The following is a 12,689-nucleotide window of genomic DNA, read 5'->3' as shown; positions in this document are numbered from 1 at the left end:
AATGTAGTAAGACAAAACAGAAATAAGATAAAACTGAAATTTCTCTTCAACTAATGCTGTATGTTTGTTTAAAAGTTTGCTTGAGAAGAATTCGGCTTTTACATGGAAATTTATTTTAGGAAATTTAGGTTTCTCTTACTTGAGAGAGTCCAGGGGACGATGCATGTCCCGGGGGCGTTGCCGCAAGATTTGGATGCCCCTTGTTTATCTCATGTGCTGAGTAAGGGGAAGGGGTCGGGGGTCCCGGTTGTCTTGCTACTTGTGTTACCTGTGAAGAAATCAGTATTTAGTGAGAGTATTAGCAACTCAGTATTAATAAATATTGCAAAAGTAGCTTTTTTTTTAAAAATGAAATTCTCTCACAAATTATATTAAAATAAAAATAAAATAAGACTAAAGGCTTAAAATTTCAAAATTTAAAAAATGAAATTAATATAAAAAAGAGAAATGAATATTTTTATCCACTTGATAAAAGACTCTCAAAGCATACTTAAAACTGAAGATTTTAAAGGAAAAAAATAAACAAAAAAAGCCAGACTAGAAACAACATCCTATAGGGTGCCATTTATTTGATATTTTGTAAAAGGAACAAAAAGGAAATATCAATAAATGACTACAAGAGCAAATAATAACTACAAAAAGGGCACAAGGAGATTCTAGGGAGTGACATAACTTGTTTCAGATCATGACTGTATACAGATTACATATCTCTTTGTACCTGTCAAAACCAATGGAAGTATACATAGAACTGAAATAAGGTGAATTTTACCTTAAATAAATGATACCTCAATAAATCTGACCAAAAAAAGTTACTTATACAGCATAATCGCATTTTTGTTTCTAAAAAAGCACATCTAAATATACATACACATATTTCTATATGTGTATTTATGTGTAAATACGTGTGCATATATAAATATATATATCAGTTCAGTTCAGTCGCTCAGTCATGTCCGACTCAGCTTTCTGAGTGACTACTCTGGGATTTGTGAACAACTCTACCTACCAGCTTGCTCAGATATGCAGATGACACCACCCTTATGGCAGAAAGTGAAGAAAAACTAAAGAGCCTCTTGATGAAAGTGAAAGAGGAGAGTGAAAAAGTTGGCTTAAAGCTCAACATTCAGAAAACGAAGATCATGGCATCTGGTCCCATCACTTCATGGGAAATAGATGGGGAAACAGTGGAAACAGTGTCAGACTTTATTTTTCTGGGCTCCAAAACCACTGCAGATGGTGACTGCAGCCATGAAATTAAAAAACGCTTACTCCTTGGAAGGAAAGTTATGACCAACCTAGACAGTATATTGAAAAGCAGAGATATTACTTTGCCAACAAAGGTCCGTCTAGTCCAGGCTATGGTTTTTCCTGTGGTCATGTATGGACGTGAGAGTTGGACTGTGAAGAAAGCTGAGCGCCGAAGAATTGATGCTTTTGAACTGTGGTGTTGGAGAAGACTCTTGAGAGTCCCTTGGACTGCAAGAATATCCAACCAGTCCATTCTGAAGGAGATCAGTCCTGGGTGTTCCCTGGACGGACTGATGTTGAAGCTGAAACTCCAATACTGTGGCCACCTCATGTGAAGAGCTGACTCACTGGAAAAGACCCTGATGATGGGAGGGATTGGGGGCAGGAGGAGAAGGGGACGACAGAGTATGAGATGGCTGGATGGCATCACTGACTCGATGGACGTGAGTCTGAGTGAACTCCAGGAGTTGGTGATGGACAGGGAGGTCTGGCGTGCTGCAATTCATGGGGTCGCAAAGAGTCGGACACGACTGAGCAACTGAACTGAACTGAATCAACCATTTCTTGGTATGCAGAGAGGGACAGTGTGTTTGTGTGTGCATGCACACTGTATTTAAAAGATTATATGCCGAGAAATATTCATTTTTTATGGATATTATAGCTTTGCACTGGCAAGAATATGGAAGATCCATAATTCTCATTCCTATGCTCGTGGAAATATAGATTGGTAGAAGTTCTCTGGGAAAGAACTTGGCACTAGCTAGTACCTTTGAAAACAGGTGTACCCTATCGCTTACCTCTTATTTTGCCTTTTCTTGTCTCTCTTTTTTCTGGGAGGACAATGGCTTATAGCACTGTTGGCACAGCAGCTCTGCCACACAGCCTAGCTCTTTGTAGGTGTACATTTGTGCGAAAACAGGAAAACATGCACCAAGATACATGTACAAAAATATTCACAGTTGCACTCTTCTTATTACCCAAAACTGGATAACATGAACATTCATTAGCAGGAGAATGAATCAGTAATGAAATATTTTCCCATATGGAAATCAAACTAAAAACTAGAGCAACATTTCACAATTTGAATGACTCCCACAAATGTTAATGAGTGAAAAAGAACACAGAATACAGAGTATGATTCCAAAAATGTTCCAAAACAAACAAAATTTGACTATATGAATTTAGAAATACATCAATGAATGGCAACACCATAAACAAAAGCAGGAAATTTTTTTAAGGCATCTATATCAAGAAGAGAAGGAGTAGAGATCAGAAAAGGCCATATCATGTTTTACTCTTTTAAACCTGGGAGGTGAGACAGTTTTTGCTTTAAAATTATTTGTTAAACTCTACGTTTATGTTTTATGCACTTTCATGCATGCGTCACTCTCTTCAATTCCCTAAAAAAGATTAGAAACAAAAACAAGCAAATTACTTAGGACCTAGGTTAAAGTATTAGTTACAGTGGTATTAATTATATTGCTGTTCTACAAGAGTAGAAAGAATATAAAAAGAAAATAAAGTAAAAGAACATCTCAGGACTTCCCTGGCAGTCCAGTGGTTAAGATCCCTGGAGGGGGAACTAGTATCCCACATGCTGCAGGGTGTGGTCTAAACAAAAAATAAATGAAGGGAAAAAAGAAAGAAAACCTCTAAAATTTTGACTGAGTAAAAATTTCAACTAGCTAGTCAATTTCATTCAAAAGTTTTACCTAAAACCATTTCCTATAAAATCAATGATATTTATTGTTTACTGAGCATTGTAACTTGAAGAATCTTTTGAAAATGTAAAGCTAAACCATAAAGACCATGGAAACAAAGATTAGTCAGTAAGTATAAAGTTGATTAAATAGAAAGTTGATTTGTTCGGCACTAAATTACCTGATTGGATAAAATATTCCAGCCAATTAAAAGATATAACACATAAACTACAATTTTAAATCATAGCTATTTAAAAAGTAAAGTTTCCTGAACATAGTCATTCTCTTGACCCAAGAGGAATGGAAATACTGTGCAGGAAACATATGTGGGGAAGAAACCAGCCAGGTGCAGACAACAGGGAGTGAGGTCTACAGAGAGCCGGAGTGAACGCCCGGTCCCCTCACAGAAGGACACTCAGCAGGAGCCCAGTGCCACGATTCAGAATTTCCAACAAGTCATGCAGTGTCTTCCAAGTTTTCAAGAAAAACTAAAATTAAATATTTTTAATAAAATGTTCCTGACTTCCAAAACACTGTATTAGCCACATAAGGCACATCGATACATGAGGCGGACAGGCAGCCAGAGCGTGAACCTGGCTCCAGACGTACCTCATGATCATCACTGAAACATAAACTTTGTACGCTTTTCTTTTTTTTTTTCCTTTGGACAAAATGAGGAACTATTTATTACTTTCAACAACAGCAGCAGAGTATCGCTGTACCACACTTTGAACCTAAGGTTCAGGATAACACAAACAAGGCCACATACCATGTGGTGACTTGCATTACCTGAGAGGAACCCTGAACTTAGGAAACTTGAATCTTTTATAATGGACAGTAAGCATGCTGCCTTTTGCTCCAGAAAGAGAAATTATCTCCTTTATACAGTAAGCATGCATGCCCATTTGCTCTGAATGTCTTATACACAGCTATGGTATTCTTCCATCTCTGTCACTTTATGTACTAACACAAGGAACAAGGTAATAAAAGAAAAATGAAAATAGTAACACTGTGATGAGTTTATTCAGAATTTTCTAATCAGCCAAACTACAAAGAATAAACTTTCTATTTTAAGGAAGTACTCACATATAGACTTATGACTGAATTCTAGACAGATATGAATGAATATAGATATATTGTTAAACATTATATACACACATATAAAACATATTTTTACTTACTGCATCTATATATGCATATGTTGCCCAATATATGCAATAAAAACACAGCACTTAAAAACATAATTGAATCTTTATCAAAAGAATTGCAAAAAATTCCTATCAAGAAATAATAATGTTTTCAGCAAAAAAAAAAAAAAATCATTCCTATAAAGGTAAACACGATACATAGTTTGTCTGAGAGTCATCCCTTAATTTTTTATCCCAAGATGAAGTTTACTTAGTGAAATCATCTAAAAGCATTTCAACAGCTGCAACTCCCACATGGAAATGACCAAGTTCAATTTGGGGTAGACTGGAAGGATTCCAAAGCTTTTCTTCAGTTCAGTTCAGTTCAGTCGCTCAGTCGTGTCCGACTCTTTGCGACCCCATGGACTGCAGCACGCCAGGCCTCCCTGTCCATCACCAACTCCCGGAGTTTACTCAAACTTACATCCATCGAGTCGGTGATGCCATCCATCCATCTCATCCTCTGTTGTCCCCTTCTCCTCCCGCCCTCAATCTTTCCCAGCATCAGGGTCTTTTCCAATGAGTCAGTTCTTTGCATCAGGTGGCCAAACTAGTGGAGCTTCAGCTTCAACATCAGCCCTTCCAATGAATATTCAAGACTGATTTCCTTTAGGATGGACTGGTTGGACTGCCTTCTTACTTGGCTAATTTCAATACTCTATGAGAATCTCAAGCAGCTTCTCCACCCCTCCTGGTGAGTTTTTCATATTATCCTACTTCTTCCTTCAGATTATTTATTTCCCAATATTTAGAGATATTTTTAATTACAAATACTGGGAAATAAAAGCTGATTTAGTCAATTAAAAAGGAACACTACAGTGAATACTAGAAAAATTTACTAAGTATCACGACATTTTTTTCAAAGCCAGACATTATTACTGCCAAACTCCTCCCAAAAACCAAGAAAAAGATAAAGAAAGTACATTACTTTCCTCTTTGCTCTACTCTTAGCTACACTTATTAGGTTGAACCATGTGGAATTTCTAAAATTCAAGGTTTTTATCACATGTTTTAAAAAGGCAATTTCATATAATTCAAGTAATACTTAAATACTCATGCAAATAGATGCTACCATGGACACTTCTATCATGGACTCTAAGTACTGGGTTCAATTCTGAGGATTGTTTCTTTTCATATTTATTAATAACTGGCAATGGAAACAAGTGAAAGAAAAACAGATCAGCTACTTTTTCAGTGTTGACTACCTACCAAAAATCAGTAACAACGAAATAAAAATAAGAAAAAACACCTGCTTCAGAAACATGTCTAGGAATCAAAGGTAACAAAGAGAGGATACCCTGGGCCAATCCTTCCCAGCCAGAGGGCAAAGGGTGGTAGGCAGAATTCTAAAACCGCTCTCAATATTCCTGTCTCTGGTGCACATACCCTGTATAAGTCTTTCCCCTTAATATACCAGAGAACATGATGGAATATCACTCCTGTGATAGGTAACTAAAGAGCTGACTTCAAGTTAATCAACAGAGATTCCACTGGCTGGGTCTGAACTTTTTAGCTGAGCTCGTTAAAACACAGTGAATCAGAGAGATATTCTCTTGCTGTTCTTAAAGACTAAGCCTTCCAGATAATGACAGGACCACACAGCAAGGACCTGAAGGTAAACTGAGAGGACCTGAGAGCAATTCCTAGCCAGCAGCCAGTAAGAAAACAAGGACCCAAGTCAACAACCACAAGGAAATAAAGTCTTCCAATAATCCAAATGAGTATGGAAGTGAATCCCAAGCCTTACGTGAGATGATGCCCTGGTAGATGAAATGAAAAAATGAAGGAGAGAAGGAAAGGGAGAGAGAGGGGGGAAGAGAGGGGAAAAGAGAAAGAAAGAGAAAGGAGGAAGAGACAAAGAGAAATCCAAGAAAGAGTGTGTGTGGGTGTGTGGGTGGGTGGGTGGGGGGACAGTGAGACAAAGAGACAGAGAGAGAGAAAGAGAGGAGGACGAAAGGAGGAGGGAAGGAAGGTACAGCTTGGGTGGAAAGAACCCGCCTGCAAGGCAGCAGACTCCGGTTCAATTCCTGGATGGGGAAGATCCCCTGGAGAAGGGAAAGGCCACCCACTCCAGTATTCTGGCCTGGAGAATTCCATGGACTGTGTAGTCCATGGGGTAGCAAAGAGTCGGACACTACTGAGCGACTTTCACTTTCACTTTTCACATGAGATTCCAGTCTGTGTTTACACTTTAATTTTAGCATGGTCCTAAGCAGAGCACCCTCACAGCCCAGACCCACCTAATCTGTGAGATAATGAATGGGTGCTATTTTAAGCTGTTAATTCTGGGGTGACTTGTTACATAGTAATAAAAACTAGGGAAAGAACTCACATGGCAGAAAAATGACAGGTATAAGACCCTGAAAGTTTGACAAGGTCATGCAATGGGAATGACTCAACTGTTCCAAGTGGGGTTGGGAGTAATCCCCCCATCCCGAAGCCAAAAAGATATGGCAGCAGAGGCAATACTGCTTAAGGGCTTATTAAGCATGGTAAGGACTTTGATAAGTGGAATAACCTATAGGAAATTTTAATCAGGACCATGAGCAGATCTAATGTTTTCAAAGATCATTTTGGCTGCTTTGTGAAAAGAACAGAAGAACGTAAGAATGGAAACAATTAGTTTAAAAGCTATCACAATAAACTAGGCCAAAACTGATGGTAGCTTAAAACATCTTTAAAAATAAAGATGAAGAGAAGTTGGAACAATATGGGTTGTATATCAGAGGCAGAGCAAACAAAATTCCTGTTGATTTGACTGAAAAGAAGGGACAGAAAGGAATGAGGATTGACTGATTCACTTATTTAATATGTATTTCCTGAGAACAAATTTTATGTCACACACTGGTGCATGGGATACAAAATTAGGTGAGTAAGATTCTAAAATCTCTGTCTTCGTGGCTGAAGAAAACAAAATAATAATAAAAGATATAATAATTTTTAAAATATATATTTAAAAGGGATAACTATACGAAAACAGATGATGGCTTTTAAGTTTATGGCTTGAAATATTAAGTGGGTGCAGTCCTATGAGATAGGGAGAACAGACTTAGGGGAAACGGCAATCAAAAGCAACATATGCCTAACAGACATCCAAATGGCTAAGTAGCCATTTCAGTATTTGAATCCAAGCTGAGAAGAGGAGTCAGGGCTGGGGAGGATAAATTTAGAAGTAGGTTCATAGCGAACTTTCAGGTGGTCTCTAAGCTAACTATGAAAACTAGCAAATAAAAATTATGAAAAACCTTGTAAATTTATAAACCAAAGGGATCTATTTAGTCAGTGTTAATTGTTGCATACTCCAGTATTCTTGCCTCGAGAATTCCATGGGCAGAGGAGCCTGGCAAGGGTGTCACAAGAGTCAGACTTGGCGACTAAACCAGCACCAGCACCACCAAGACAGTGCTCACCCTCTCAGTGGAGTCAGTGTGGCTCATTTCTCTACTCAGAATCCCTAAAGAATAAACAAGGTTATCACAGGACAAATCAGTAATGTCTCAGACTAAAACTAAACCAAAGTCAGAATCTCACAATCTTAAGGGTAACTGAAAGATAATCTAATTTCAGCAGTCCTAGGATCAATACAGACTTAGTACCACAGAGAATGAGGCACACAACAAGTATTTTTTTCTAGATTGGTTAATTTTTTTTTTAATTGACATGTAACAGTAGTTCCTTTGTCTTTTTTTAATGGGTGTGCTGATGTCAGAACAGAATATAAAGGACAGGGCAGATAGCCATAATACAAACCAATTTAATATGACTGCTAATTTTAACTCCTCTGACACATACTCAACACTGATCGAGTATCAAGGCTGTCAGGCACTGTATTAAGCTATAAAAATGAAACAGCCCTTGTCCTTAAGGAGTTCCAATAAAAAGGATATCACAGTAAATAAAGAAACAAGACGTGATAAATCCTGTTTTTTAATGTATTTTCAATTTACTGTATTTAAAACTGATTAACCACCAGACATAACGGGTCTGAAACTGTGGTCGGGTCTAGTGAAATCAGAGTTGCACACAGAGAAGTAAAACGCTTTGGTTCAGATGAAGAATTAGAGATATTATTTTGAAAAGAAATTTTCAAAGTACAGAGGTAAGAAAGTAAAGCATGTTCCACAAATAGGTAAGGGGTTCTCTTTAGAAAGGGCTGGGAGAAAGAGAGTTAAGTGGAGTGATGCTGGAGCAACTGCAGTCTGATTATAGCCAGACTGTAGGAAAACTGCGTCTTCTTTGCTAAGATATGTTAATCTTCTGTTCTCAGCAAAGAGTAGCCACTGATTTTTAAAATGATGATGTAATAATCTTATTTATATTGTGAGGGTAAGAGAGAGGATAGAATGTCCACCAAAAAAATTTACATACTCATGTTCCTTATTCATAATAGCCAATAAATCAAGTATCTACAGCCAATATCCATTGGATCATAAAAAAAGCAAGAGAATTCCAGAAAAACACCTACTTCTGCTGCACTGAATACGCTAAAGCCTTTGACTGTGTGGCTCACAACAAACTGGAAAATTCTCAAAGAGATAGGAATATCAGACCACCTTACCTGCCTCCTGAGAAACCTGTAAAGAGGTCAAGAAGCAACAGTTAGAATCAGACATGGAACCGCAGACTGATTCAAAACTGGGAAAGGAGCGTACGTCAAGGCTGTGCTTATTTAACTTATATACAAAGAATATCAATGTGAAGTGCCAGGATTAGATGAAACACAAGCTGGAGTCATGATTGCAGGGACAAATATCAACAACCCCACATATGCAGATGATACCACTCAAATGGCAGAAAGTAAAGAGAAAGTAAAGAACTTCTTGATGAAGGTGAAAAAGGAGAGTGAAAAACCTGGCTTAAAACTCAAAATTCAAAAAACTAAGATCATGATATTCAGTTCCATGATTTCATGACAAACAGAAGGGCAGAAGGTGGAAGCAGCGACAGATTTCCCCTTCCTGGGCTCTAAAATCACTGTGGACGGTGACTGCAGTCATGAAGTCAGAAGATGACTGCTTACCGGCAGGAAAGCTATGACAGACCTAGACAGGTGTTAAAAAAGCAAAGACATCACTTTGCTGACAGAGGTCTGTATAGTCAAAGATAAGGTATTTCCAGTAGTCATGTATGGATGTGAGAGTTGGAACATAAAGAAGGCTGAGCACCAAAGAATTGATGCTTTCAAATTGTGATGCTGGAGAAGACTCTTCAGAGTCACTTGGACTGCAAGGAGATCCAACCAGCCAATCCTAAATGAAATCAAACCTCAATATTCATTGGAAGGACTGATGCTGAAGTTGAAACTCCAATTCTCTGGCCACCTGACGCAAAAAGAGAACTCACTGGAAGAGATCCTGATGCAGGGAAAGATTGACGGCAGGAAAAGGGGGCAACATGAGATGGTTGGATGGCATCACCGACTAAATGGATATGAGTCTGAGCAAATTCAGGGAGACAGTAAAGGACAGGGAAGCCTGGCATGCTGCAGTCCATGGGGTCGCAAAGAGTCAGACATAACTGAGCGACTGAACTGAACTGATGAACTGATGAAAAGATAATTATACGTATATCCATACAATAGATTCTATTAAGCAACAAAAACATTATGCTAAGAGAAGTAAGTCTTATATGAAATACTCAGAACGGGCAAATCTATCACAGACAGAGAGTAGATCAGTAGTTGTCGAGGCCTGGGATGGGGCTTCCCAGGTGGCTCAGACAATAAAGAATCTGCCTGCAATGCAGGAGAAGTAAGAGACAGGGGTTTGAGCCCTGGATCAGGAAGAACCCCTAGAGAAAGGAATGGCAACCAACACCAGTATTCTTGCCTGGAGAATCCCATGGACAGAGGAGCCTGGCGGGCTACAGTCCACAGGGTTGCCAAGAGTCGGACACGACTGAAGCAACCGAGCACACACACGCACACAAGAGCTGGGGTGCTGGGGAGTAATGGGCTAATACAGGACACAGGGTTTCTTGTGGGGGGTGATGAAAATGTCCCCAAATTGCTTTTGGAGAAGACTGTATAACTCTGAATATGCCAAGATCCAATAACTGTACATTTTAAATGGGTGAATTACACAGTATTCAAATGTCTCAACAAAAATGAGAGACAGACACAGAATCTAGAGCTGAGGAAGCAAACTGGGCAGTAATGGGAAAGATGATTTTCACATGGGAACCAATGTAAAAGGACCAATTTGAGAAGTAACAACTTTAATCAAGAGGTGCAGAGATAAGTTATGGTTTCTCCATGCAATACATCACAGTATCCAAAGGAATCAACAGGAAACTTACAAAGATTCAGGTCTAAGTGCAGGAAAAGACAAGGCAGATCTAGACACACTTTATCCTATTCATCTAATACAAACTTCAGGTCACTGGCCTTGGTGACACCAATAACAAACTCTTTGTTCAAAATTTCTATCTTAGTTACTATTCATTTTGTTTTTATCTATTCTTCTTCCATTGACTTCCCTGGTGGCTCAGTGGTGAAGAATCCACCTGCCAAGCAGGAGACGCAGGTTTTATCCCTGGGTTGGGAAAATTCCCTGGAGAAGGAAATAACAATCCACTCCAGTATTCTTGCCTGGAGAATCCCATGGTCAGAGGAGCATGGCGGGCTACAGTCCACGGGGTCACAAGTGACTCAGACATTATTTAGTGACTGAGCATCCTTCTTCCATGTTAGAAACTGAGGTACTGAAAATAAAATGGGAGAACACATGACCATACCTAGCTTCAGCTCTATCATTTAATAGATGTGTTACTATGGGCAAATAACTTAAGAGTCCCACTTTCTTACCTTGTAAAATAGAAATCGTAAGAGGGATGAATTCAAGTTTATAGACACATTTTGGAGAGTACCTAACAGAGCGCTTGATACACAAAACCTGGAAGCTACTAATATTTATACCCACAAATTAAACATGAGGTTTATGAAGACCTTTATAAAAACAAACAAATTATTTTCAAAATATACAGTTTAACTCAATATCTGCTGCTGCTGCTGGGTTATCTTAATGATGGGTATCATGAGTTTGCATTTATACATATGTATAAGATCAATAACTATTCTTGGAATACAAAAGCATTAAATTAAGATGAAATAAACGAGTTTTAGGTCATTTTAGTTATAACATCAGAGATTTTATCAGTTGAGGCATATTCATGAGGTAACAAAGCTCTTAATTCACTTAAATCTGGCTTTGTTGATACCACCCACAAAATCAAATTAGCAAAAAGTACAGAAGAACAAACAACAGATCATGAAACCTCCATCAAAACCTCCAACAAAACAAAACAAAATTAAAATGCAATACTGAATCACTGACTAAAAGAATGACTAATACATTGACTGCCTAATAAAGTAAATTCCTATATCTTCTGATATATTCCTTAAGGAAAGATTACTGGCTCTAAAAGGGATTCCCATCCTCCTTAGAATCAAATTTTTATTATTCTTAATATAATTCAGGTTTGGACAATGCAATGAATAAAATCTTGAGACAAGACTTGACAACATACCTAAAACTCTATATGTGGATTAGATACAGAAAGAGTTTCCCTAAGGTTTCATCTGTTTTATTTACAGGCCACATGGGAACTCCTGAGACTCTCACAAGAAAGATTCATGGGGATTATCATTCTCCTTTAAAACAAAAACTGCTCTTCTTCATCTTTAGAGTACGACTTGTTCATCAAGTATCCAAACCGCATGTTCTAAAAATGTGTTTAGTTGTAACGGGACCAAGAACCTAACTATACTGAGAGGCAACGGAAAAAGAAAGACTGTCAAAGAAACTGAAACACCACTTATTGAAGTAGAGTCAATGGATAATGATAAATCAAACAACGGTAAAAAAAACTACATTATAGATAACAGAGGTAAGGCCAGAGGAATTAAAAGCAGCTGCCTCTGACGGATAAGAACAGAGGTGAAGAATAGGTTCTTTCTTTTCATAAACGCTTCTATATTATTAGCTTTGTAAAAATCATATGAATTCCACTGCTGTGTTTTCATTAAACAGAAGGATAAATGTTAATCAGCTATTTTACACTCACGAAGAAATTAGCAAGATAAAGATCAAAAGGGCAAGGGTGCTAATCACAGTATTATTTATATTATTCATGAAAGCAAGAATATAGAAATAACACAAATGTCCATGAACAAATGACTAGTTATATAAATCACAGTACAAAAGTAATATTCTTATTTTAAACATCTCCATTCCTAAAAGTGCCTTCTTCCCAACACAGCCAAAAGATTAGTTCTGGTATTTAAACACAAATCACAGCCCAATAAATGATGTGTAATTCCATCTTGACATGAAATGATATACATGGTATGCTAGGATAAAAATCTAACTTACAAGCAAGCATGAACAAAAATCTCCTTTAAGTTACATGTGTACAACTTAGTTTATTTGTGTATATTTTATATGTATCTATAAAGGTAAAAAGCATATGAAGAATTCTCTCTGCATGTAAAGGTTTCTCTGGGAAATAATGGCTGATTTTCATTCTCTTTATTTTATTTTCTGACTTTTTTCTT

General features: G+C 37.7%; 1 protein-coding gene across 18 annotated transcripts in view; it reads right to left on the bottom strand.

The window, feature by feature from the left end:
* Positions 1-12,689, bottom strand: part of EIF4G3 (eukaryotic translation initiation factor 4 gamma 3) — a 353,112-nt gene that overhangs the window by 238,910 nt on the left and 101,513 nt on the right. For 17 of the 18 annotated variants that reach the window (XM_045164652.1, XM_045164651.1, XM_045164650.1 and 14 more), the window contains one exon: positions 140-268. The exons of the other annotated variant lie outside the window; for it this stretch is intronic. Coding sequence is in view for 1 of the 17 variants with exons in the window: in XM_045164650.1 (XP_045020585.1) it covers positions 140-268 (129 nt within the window). In the remaining 16 variants the exon portion in view is untranslated. The remainder of the gene's footprint in view (positions 1-139; positions 269-12,689) is intronic. 18 annotated transcript variants of the gene reach the window in all.

The sequence above is a fragment of the Bubalus bubalis genome, chromosome 2 (assembly GCF_019923935.1).
Source record: "Bubalus bubalis isolate 160015118507 breed Murrah chromosome 2, NDDB_SH_1, whole genome shotgun sequence".
Classification (NCBI taxonomy): Eukaryota; Metazoa; Chordata; class Mammalia; order Artiodactyla; family Bovidae; genus Bubalus; species Bubalus bubalis.
This window is presented reverse-complemented; position numbering and strand designations above follow the sequence as displayed.